Raw genomic sequence first — 10,622 nt, 5'->3', positions numbered from 1 at the left:
ACCTCTGTGCTCTCAGGATGGCAGCAACTTCATGGAAAACCAGAGAGGCCTAGGTCCTTGGGGTTCATGTGTGTTGGGCAGAGACATCTGTGTCCCAGAGGGCTCGCTGGGCACAGAGAGCTTGGCAGCAAAGGTTGGCCACATAGTCCCTCCCTCCCTCTCTCCCCATCCTCATGCCAGCTGCTTTTTCCATGGGGAAGTCAGAAGGCCATTAGGACTTGCAGGCCTCTGCAGGTCTTTGTCTCTGAGGGGCATGGACTAAGGGGCTACAAAGTCTGCAGCCAGGACTCTGGGTCAACAGTGGGCTGGATCTCTAAAGATTCTGTCCTTTGGGAGGCAGTGATGTACATGTCCCTGAGGGCCACATTATGGAAGGACACCTGTCCTACCAGGCCTGGCTTGGCTGGCGTGCTGTCCCAGGTCAGGGCGAGGCAGGCTGTGAACCCTGAGGACCTTGACTGAGCCCCGCCGGGGCTGCCCAGAGCTGCACAGCTTGACCGTCATGCTGGGTTCCAGCAGGGTGAAGTCTCGGCCAGGCTTCTGGCAGTGGTGAGCCGCAGAGCGTGCCCGGGACCAGGCTTCTCTGCTTGACCGTGGACCTTTCTGGGCAGGATGGGGAGAGCCTAGCAGTCTTTTTTTGGGTTCATGTTCTGGGGACCTGTACTTTCCAGCATTCAGAGACAATACTGGGGTAAAGATGAAAGCCCTCTGGGAGAGGCCTCCTCTGTGTCCAGAGCTTGAGGTTCCCACACAGTGGCCAGGGTCACTCTGTGACTGTGCTGCCGCCCGTGTGCGTAGCACCTGCGAGTCCGAGGCCACAGTGCAGCCCACCTGGTTCTGTCGCCAGCCCACCCTGTGCCTCTGAGGTGTGGGGTGAAGTCCAGGCACAAGAGATGCAAGCTTCAGGCTCAGGGACATGCTGGGCATTTCTTCTAGTTTTGCTGCAAGGAAGGCAGACATGTTCAGCATCTCTCCAGAGCCTACACTCACAGCTGGGACACCCAGACCTGGGTCCTGGGGTCCCAGACGACACCTTCTAGGCCGCTGATCCCCACGGGGGGTGAGGAAGGCAGCTGAGCCATGGCAGCTGTTGTGGACCTGGGATGACTCCCATGGGAGGGTTTCCTGTCTGTGTTATCTCAGGGTTTACCTGCCCTCAACTCAGGATTCCAGTGGTCTTACCTGTTCTCTCACCCACCCGTCACTGACTGATTGATCACCTCCCATAAGGCTTTGAAGGCATGACTATGTCCCTACCCTAAGGTGATGGTAATAAGAGGAGGACTGTTGGGGGATGAGGTGCTCTCAGAGGAGAGGGCTAAGGGACCTGCTGCTCTTGCCTTTCCTCTCCACATTCTGCCGCTGGAAGACTCAGGATGAGGCCATCTTGGAATGCAGTCATGCCCTCAGTGGACACAGTTTGTGCTGCCCGCTTTCCGTACATTCCTGGCCTCCAGGACGTTGGGGATCAGTCACTGTTATTTACTAGTGACCTGGTATCTGTTTTTCATGATATCATCAGAAGTAGATGAGGACAGGGGGCCTCTCCATGTGGCTGGAGCCAGCTAGGTTGAGGACCAGCCAGCCCCATGGTGCCCAGAACCGAGTCCTTTTGCACTCAGCTGGATTCTGGGTTCTGTCTTGGAGCCTGCAGCCCCTGCCTCTTTTCTCATAGACCCTGTGATTTCAGGGAAGCCTTTGATGCAGAGGGGGAAAGTATAGCCAGGTGTGGTGTGATGTCCCCCCAACAGCCCCTGCTGCCCCAGACAGTGACCAGCACAGGCAGGCTGTGCAGGCTGTAGTAACCTCGGTGTCCTGATTGTCCCAAGAGGAGGGCTGGCTAGCAGGTGCTTGGGCTCTGGCTGAGGTAAGCCAGGACAAAACTGTCCTGAGGAGGACAGGGACTCCCCTTGACCCACAGTGGTTCCAAAAGAACACATGACTTTTACGACCATGGACCCGGGGCTGCAACTGCCCTCTGTTCTGGCCCACACCTCAGAGCTCAGCTTAGACCTGAATTTCTGACTAGGGTCTTCTGGACACACCCCCAGCCCTGCCCTCATGACTGGTGTGGGGGGGGCGAGATAGGGATGGGGAAACCCCCCTTCCCCAAGGGGATGTTCTGGAACCTGGTGGTGCAGCAGCTTCCTGGAGGCCCTCTAGGTGACATGTACTTGGAACCAGGGAGCAGGAAGTGAGAAGCCCAAGCAAGGCTGCTGGTGCCAGGGCACCCCCACCACTAACCACCCAGAGAGAGAAGAGGCAGCCAAGCATCGGAGCAAACCTGGCGGAGGCAGAAAACACTTGAACTTTTCTAGTTCCGCCTTGGTGGCCTGGAGTCGCCTCAGGGCTGCATCATCATGGATGTCCCAGGCCTGGCGCAGCTCCTCCTGCAGGTATTGCTGCAGGTGGCTCCCATTCTGCTTCAAGAGGTGTCCTAGGCACAGGGACAGGCCTCATGATGGGCAAGGGCAGTGCTACGGCCTGCTCCGCCCCTGTCCCTCCTGCTGGGAACATATTTGGGTGCTGCCAGGGCCACCCCTTGCAGACAGCCACATCCTATGGGAGGTTGAACTAAGAAAGGGCCACACCCATTCATGCCCAAGATAGATAGGTAAAGAATGGGTGGTAGTTCCTGGGAGGCCCCTGGGTGTCCTGCCCAGCCCCTCACATTGAGTCTGGCCTGCTATTTGGTGCAGAAAAGTGGGCCCTCACCACTGTCCCCAGCAGAGTCCCACAGGACTTACTCCTATGGACCTTCAGGGCAGTATACGACATTGCAGTCAGAATGGGCTCCCCTTCTAGGATGTATACATCAAAAAATCGGAGCATCAACGGGAAGGGGGCCTGTGAAGACAGCGGTGTGGAAGGACCCAGCCCATGCAGGGTGAGCAGGGTCCACTAGGGGCCCATCCCAGCACCCGGGGAGGACCCTGTGAAGCTGCATCCACTGAGATCCTGCAGCTCTACAGGACAGTGGATCCTCTCACAGGGGAGCTAGGGTCACTTCCGAGGGTCCCCAGGACATGGAAGGGTCCTCCATGCACCAAGGAGAGGAGAAAACAAGGCCTTCTCACAAAACCTCACCTGAGGGCCAGCCTTGAGCTCAGTGGAGTACCCCAGGGAACAACAAGCCCCCAGCACCACGGGGTGCAGAGGGATCCATGGTCCCCCACACACAGAGGCCCTAGGCCCGTGCTCTGGGAACAAAGCAGTTGCAACTCAGCTGGAGGCTGCTGTGCTGACTCCAGTTGCCTTGTGGAGCCCCCATTTCCTCCCTGGCTCTCCCAAGACTTGCCCTCTGCACCAGGAACTGCCCCAGCAGTGCCCTCCTGGGCCTCCAGGGGGCAGCGCTGAGCACAGCCCTTCTAGGAGATCACGTATTTCCAGGACAGCAGAGTCAACCCAGGGGCCAGGAGCTTCCCAGGCTGCAGAGTCACCTCCACATCCTTACCCCATCCACGAAGCACTGCTGGAACCACTTCCGAGCGTACGCTGCGGCGCACACTCCCTGCTCATCCTGAGGGAAGGGACAGAAGAGCTGCAAATCTGCCAGGAATTGGTGTGTCCTCTATAGAGGTGTTTGGATGCACCCTCCCCTTGCAGCTGCACAGTGCCCATGACAGTGGCCTGCTGCCCATTGCCTCAACAGGAGAAGGGAAGGAAAAGGACTCCTGAGCCTCTGCAGGGCTCACAGCCAAGGCAAAGCCCAGGTCAGGCCTGGCCTCTCAGCCACCCCAACATGCTTTGAGGCCTCCATTCCTCCACCACTGCTGCAGGACACAGTGCTGTCACAGAGCAACAAGAGCCACCCAACTCACCAGGTGCTGTTTCAATTTTGGAACGCGGCACTTGAGGATGTTGTCATGGTGTTGCTGCAGCCGCTGCAGCTTGGTGCCATTGGCCTTGTAAAGTCCTGAGAACACCCAGCCACCCCCCGCCCCACCGCCAGCAAGTCAGAGCCAGGGTGGTAGAGCCTGAGCACAGGACCTTGGGGACCCTGGGCATAGCAGGGGAAGGGGAGACTGCGACAGAGTCAACCTGAGCCCATCCAGGGCAGAGCAGTAGGGGAGGGAGGTGAATGCTGGTAAGGGGCCTTGGAACCACACAGGGCTGGGATGTGGAATTGCCCAGATACCCCAGAGGGACCCATGGCCATCTCATGGGGTCAGCATAGGGATCCCTGCCATCTGGTATCTTCTAGCTTCAGATTTAGAGATGAGATTGTCAGGAGCTGAGTGACAGAGGGCACTGCAGGGCCGTCAGGGACATGAGCAGGTGGAGGCTAAGGGTGGGGCGGATAGGGCAGGCTGGTGGTACAGAATGTGGCCCCAGGGAGGCTAAAGGGCTCTTAGCTGATGGGAGACTAAGTGAGAAGCCCAAACTTCTCCTGACTCCTGGGGGAACCTCCAAATGCATTGTCCTGGGTACCAAGAAGTCTGGTAGGGCAGGGAGGCATGTGTGTCCCCACTGCGCGTGGCCACCTACCGTGCATGGCATGCCTGGGCTTCATCATGAGTTGTGCTAAGACCCAGAAGGTGTCTTCCTCCTCCAAGAACATGAGTAATACAGCAGCCACCCAGTTCATGCCATGCCTGTAGCCCACCTCCTGCAAGAGCCAAGACACCGTGTAAGGCACCGCCTGGCAGGACCCAACTCACCTAGGACACTGATGTGGCCTGGGAGGAAGGATCTCAGCAAGAAGGCATCTCAACTCTCAGAACTTATGGTCAGGGTTAGAGAGACTCTGGGTTTCAGCCCTCACCCCTTGCCAACTCAGTGACATCACACAGGCTCTGTAAACCACAGCCTGCATCTCTTTGACATGGCACCAGAACCCTGCTGTGAGGAGTTTGGGAAAGGCATTGGCCCCAGCACCCCAGAATACTCACATGGTCAAAGACAGTATATGCCAGCAGGACATGGAACAGTGCCTGCTGCCTGGGAATCAGAGAGAGAGAAAAGGAGGGAGGGAGACAGGGAGGGCACTGCTGTGTCCTGCTGAGACTTTAAATCTGCTGTAATTCTGCCTAATTCTACACTTCCAGCAGCCCCGAGGCCCCAAGAAAATCTCTGTGAAAGTGTGGAGGGCTCAGATCAGGTGCTTATCTTTACATTTCGGGGGACGGGTATTTTGGGTGTGTGTGATGCCACGCACACAAATGTGGACGCATGTCTAATGTCAGACCCATGAATTTTCTTTCATTCAAACACAGAACTTCAAGTACAGGAAAATGAACACAAATGTGGAGTCTTCTAAGCCCCGGGCCAGAAATGTACGCCTCTGTTCCCTAAATGGATCCTCGCATCCCCTCTGAAGTCAAATTCCCCAGTCGCAGCGTCCCAGGCTCTGCTCTGGCCTCTGTTCCTAAGGCTCCCATCATCCCCCAAAGGTCCTGGGAGTGACGGCACATGGTGGGACCTTGGGGCGGGGTGGGGGTGGGATGGTGTCTGACTTCCCTCATGTAGGACAATGCACCCAAGGCCCAGCCACATGCTGTGGACCGCAACACCCCCTTCTTGATTCTCCCTGAGTCCTACTCAGTATCACGACTGGCTACAACAGACATTGAAGCGCATCAAGGTCATGGTCAGGTGCTTGGGAATGTGGAGAAAAGCAGAGCTTGCAGATTTTTTGTTTTTTTCATGAATGTAAGATTTCAAACCAATGGGATGAATAGCTTTACACAGCTGGAGGTCCGTCCCCTCCCTGTAGCCACGCCCTCCTCACATCACCCCCTTCTTGTGTGGTAAACCTCCCTCCAGGCTGGGCCTGCACAGGGCCTGGTACACGCAAGGTTGGCCCCACCTCTCTGAGCCTGGCCACCAGCCTCTCCTCAGGGCCTGCAGCCTGGCTGCGGCTTCGGCTTCTCACCACCCTGATCCACCGGACCCTAGGATTCACATTTCTGTGCCTCCTTCCTCCACAAGGCCAGGTCATTGTTAGGTCTTGATGTGCAGGTTGACATGTAGGAGAATCCTTCATCCTAATGCCCTCCCAGGAAGGTCCAGCCCTGGCTCCGCACAGGCTCTGCAGAGCCTGTGATGCCTGGCAGGCCACCTTCCTGCATTTGCTGCCTTCATTCTCTGATGGAATTATCTGTGTTCCACCCTCACCTGACCCAAACCAAAGCAGGCCTTGGTGTCCCTAGCTGCTCAACACAGGAACCTGACCTGGCAGAGCCTTCGGCAGCAGGTGTCACATCTGTGCTCAGGACCCCAAACTTCCCTAAGGCGCCACGGTTCTTGCAAGGACCCCAAGTCTCTCTTAGAACACCCCCATCTCTACAGACCCTTGCCTCCACGCCTCTATCTGCACCCTCCCATTCCCGAGACTCGTTGGGCCCAGAGCCTTACTTGATTCCATAGCGCTGCTGGAACATGACATGGTTCTGGAATGTCCTCTGGACGTCTGCATCTATCTCATGGACGTACTGGGACAACAGCTGGCCCTGTTCCTTCATTTGCTGTAGAGGAGGTGCACGTGTAAGGTGGAGGTGGGACAGAGAGGTGAGTGGGCAGTCAACCTCAGGGTACACAGGTACCACTGCTCCAGGAGCCATCCTAGGAGCCCACACACAGCTGTTTGTCAGGTCTGCCCAGTCCCAGCTCTGCCCACACAGGTCCTGCCGAGCTTTGACAACTGCCAGCTTTTCTGGCCTTGTTGCTGCCATTGCTGTTGCCTGCAGGGGGCGTCCTGCAGGAAGTTCTTTCCCAACCAGGTGGTTCACTAGCGTAAGGTGAGTTGGGTGATGGGGGCCAGGTTGAGACCAGTATAGCATGAGGGCAGCCAGGTGAAGGCAGTCTGGAGTGCTAGTTTTATCTCCTACATAAAACCAACTGGGCTCATCTCTGGCCAAGCTGCACACAATAGTTCAGTAGGGAGAGAGGCAGGGCCCTGGCAGTTGGGGCTAGTGCCTAGGGCCTGGCTGAGCCCGGGAGATGCTGAGGAACCCTGAGGGAGGAGAGGAGAGAGGGAGACAGGATGGGTCAGGAAGATGGCCCTGGCACCCCTAGAAATACACTTTGCCCCAGACCAGAGCCTCGGGCCCTTGTGAGGGTTGCCCTGGCTGAGGGCATAAATGCAGTACCTGATATTTTCCAGTATTCTCTGCCTTCACTTTTTCTATGTCCAGCAGGAGACACCACACCTTCCCACGCATCGGAAGGGGAATGCCCTTGTAGATGCGACTCTGCAACTAAGGAGAGCACGGGCTGTGTGAATCTGGTTACAGGGTCAGTCCCGGGAGGGCAGGGTGCAGGAGGTGTCAGGAACATGGAAGCCTGGAATGTGGCCTGTCCCCAGGAGTGGTGGCTTCCCCACCCTGGGCCTGGGTTGGCCCAAGCCCTGATGTGAGCATCTGTCCCAAGAGGCTGAACAGGCAGCTGGAGAGGCCTGGTGCTCGGGTGTAGGACAGAGAGCTGCCTGTAGCTTGGAGGCTGGCGGGGGCCTCGCAGGCTAAGCCTGCGGGACGTGGGCCTGGGCTCGGGCCTTCCTCCACCTTCTTGCTGCTCTGATACTGAGCCCAGTGCTTTGTCATCTTCATCCACTTTTCAACTCGATGGATCTCTTGGTATCTGTGCTAGAAAAGCAACAAGGGTGGATGAGTCTAGGCGCGGTTTGAGGAGGACACACCCCAGGAACCCAGGCCAGACTCCCCAGGCCTCAAGCAGAGGACATCCTGTTGACCAGTGGACATTGTCCCCTGACCTGCAAGCTGCAACCTTCATAAGATCACCCCCTCAGACCCCCCTCCAGGAACAGCTGCCCCTGGCGTGGCCTCTCAGCTGCTACTGCCCAAGCCCTGAGCCCACAAGCTGTGTGGATCTGCCCCCACCCCATCTGGCCAGCAGAACTGCTCTCACCTGGGCCTCCAGGACTCTGTCCCGCGGCAGCATCTTCTCTCTGCAAGGCAAGAGCAGCCGAGCTGGGAGCACCTGAGCCACGCCAGGTACCACCCACCTCCTGAATGGGGCCAGGAAAGGGCTGGGCCAGCCCCATTTGGTCCCAGAACTGAGCCCAGGACTCTGCAAAGGGAAAGAGGGCCCCCACCCTACAGTGGGCTGGGTGCCTGGAGGCACAGGATAGGCAGGTCTGAGGGCATGAGAAAGATTGCTCTCAGGAGTAGGGGCTGTCCAGGCTGAGAGGGATGGGTTCCTGGCAGGGTTGAAACAGGAAACCAAAACCAGTCAGGGCCTGGCCAGAGTCCTGGTCAGGCTGAGGGGTACAGCCTGTGTCCAGCCCTCTGGTGCCCATAGCCCTCAGAGTGTGCCCACCCTGGACAGAGCTGCGCCAGCTGCCCGGCTGCCGACCTCACTCAGCCCCTCATTTTCCTGGGCCTTGAGGGAAGCCCAACCTGAACCCTGCTCCGCTTCAGCCACACACTGTTACATACGGGACTACTGCCACCCATCTAGAATGCCACCTGTCCAGTCCCCCCATGCTGTCCTGGGACAACTGCCAGCAGATCCAAGGCCTGCTTCCTCCACACCAGGCCTCAGTTGATTCTCCCATCTCCAGGCCTGACGGCAGCTTCCCTCCTCCCCTCCTCCATCCCCACTGTTTCCCAGCTGCAAACCCTCAGGGGCCCTGCTCCCCTTAGTCCTCATGTGGGTCCTTAGCACCCAGTGCCACCCTTCCCAGCTCCCAAGGTCATTTCCCCAGGACATCTCTGGCCTGGGTCCCTGTACTCTGACAGGCAGGACTGTGGCTCCTAAACCAGCCACGTACCCCTGGCTCTTGGCATGCCCTCCAGGCAGCTGATGAGCTGGGCAGAATCTGCCAGGGACAGGTGGGACCTCAGGCTGCAGCCACCCTCTTGCAGGAGCAGAGGTCACTGTGTAGGGTCCTAGCATCTGCTGCACAGTAGCTCTGTCCCCCAGCTCTCAGGGCCACTGTGGCGACGCAAGGCCCACCAGGGTCTGGAGTGCATGGGGCCACTCACTGCAGGATCCCCAGATAAGTTATGAACGGACGGGTATTGATGTCCTCATCTTCCGGACGTGCGACCTGTGCCTGTCCTCTGCATCCCTGGAACCACAGGTGGCCTGGATGAGAGGCCTGGGACACGGGCAGAGGTAGGGAGGGAGCAGGGTAGCCGCTCCCAACTCTGTGCTCCCTCAGGGCCTGGGTCCCTGACACCACCCTGGCAAGCCAAGACCAGGTCCCTCCTCCAGGCAGTCACCTGGCCTGTACCTGCTCATATTTGCTGGCGATGACTTCTCGCTTCTGTGGTAACTGGGGCTTCATAGCCTCCATTGCCAGGCTGCAAGAGAAACATGGAACCCTGACCCAGGCAAGAGAGCCCCCGCTCCTGCCCTCCCCATTCCCAGGTTATCTGGGTGATGGCAAACCCCTCAGGGACTCCATCTGCACCTGGTGTCCCCGTCAGCCTTGCTGAGCTGCTCTGCAGCCAGAAGTTTCCATGCCCCGGGAAACCCCTCTGGGCAGGGGAAGAAGGTGGGAAGAGGTTCTAGGGGCTGCTCATGAAAAACAGGAAAGAATATTGGTAAGGCAAAGTCCAGCCCAACTCTCCCAGGATGGTCAAGTGCACACCCAGCCTGCACAATGAGGCTCCCTTGCAGCCCTGCTCTCAGCACTTGCCCAGGACCAAAATCTACAGAGGAGGGACCCTCAGGGGCTGTGGTGTTCCTGGGAGCTGCTTGTTCTGTCTGGGGCCTTCCATGCATGGCCCCACTGATAGGCACTCAGACCTCCAACCAGATGAGCAAAGCAAACAGCTCCCAGGCAGGCAGACGACATCCATGCTGGACTCCTAGGAGGGTTACATGGCTAGAGCACAGGGCCAGGTCCTTCAGGGTAGCCCTGGGCTTCCCCATTGACCCACAGAAAGAGCGCTCCTCCCTAGGTGGGCATGGGGATGTCCTGGAGTCCCCAACTCCCTGGACACAGGTGGTCCCAGACCCATCCCCAGCACTGGGTCCTACATCCCCCAACTGACCTGGCTTGCAACCTCAGGCACTGTTCATCAGAGTTTAGAACCCAGAACCCATCTCCTGGACAGACTGCCACTAAGGGCACATTCACATCACTCCACGGCTCACTGCAGGGAAGGATGGAGACCGTTGTATACACAGCACATATCTCTTAGAGCTCAGCTGGCAGCTACAGCAGCAGCAGCCCCATGAGTGAAAGCCCCATGGGAGCAGGCTGGGAGGACAGCAGCACCCACTCACCCCTACCCCAAATCCAACCACCTCTGCCAAATGTGCCTCTTTCCTTAAGACCCAACTCCAGTTAGCCAGTCATTAGTAAAGCTAGGGTCTGCACCTGCTCCAGAACATGGAGTGTGAACAGGCGTGGTGATGTCACAGGATTCTACCAACGTGTCACAAGGGCACCCTCCTCCCATCAGCAGTTTGGGTCCCAGTCCCTGCACAGTAAATCCCCTAGGACCGGCTCCCATGGCCTGTCCAGTGCCAACATGAGGAGGGTAGCCAGGGCTGTGGCAGGTGTGCCATGAATCCAGAAAGACCAGTGCTGTTTGTAACCTGTGGGCCAAGGTCCTGGGCTCCCAGTACCCTCTGCCTCCTGCCCTTCCCCCTCTCCTATCCTCTAGCTGTATCTTGTGATGTATTTAAACCTGTGTTGTTGAATTAGC

General features: G+C 57.9%; 1 protein-coding gene across 1 annotated transcript; it reads right to left on the bottom strand.

Annotated features, from left to right (window-relative positions):
- Window positions 1-266: 266 nt before the first annotated feature.
- On the bottom strand, window positions 267-10,064 carry LOC131481139 (USP6 N-terminal-like protein). Its single transcript, XM_058668607.1, has 14 exons — window positions 10,049-10,064; window positions 9,197-9,266; window positions 8,946-9,031; window positions 7,867-7,906; window positions 7,503-7,583; window positions 7,092-7,199; window positions 6,358-6,467; window positions 4,893-4,941; window positions 4,489-4,609; window positions 3,822-3,916; window positions 3,455-3,520; window positions 2,748-2,847; window positions 2,285-2,437; window positions 267-941 (listed from the first exon to the last, which is right to left on the bottom strand). Exons 2-14 carry the CDS (start codon window positions 9,257-9,259, stop codon window positions 367-369), a joined length of 1,647 nt encoding a protein of 548 aa, XP_058524590.1. The 5' UTR covers window positions 9,260-9,266; window positions 10,049-10,064; the 3' UTR covers window positions 267-366.
- Window positions 10,065-10,622: the final 558 nt, after the last annotated feature.

Source organism: Ochotona princeps, chromosome 9 (assembly GCF_030435755.1).
Source record: "Ochotona princeps isolate mOchPri1 chromosome 9, mOchPri1.hap1, whole genome shotgun sequence".
Classification (NCBI taxonomy): domain Eukaryota; kingdom Metazoa; phylum Chordata; class Mammalia; order Lagomorpha; family Ochotonidae; genus Ochotona; species Ochotona princeps.
This window is presented reverse-complemented; position numbering and strand designations above follow the sequence as displayed.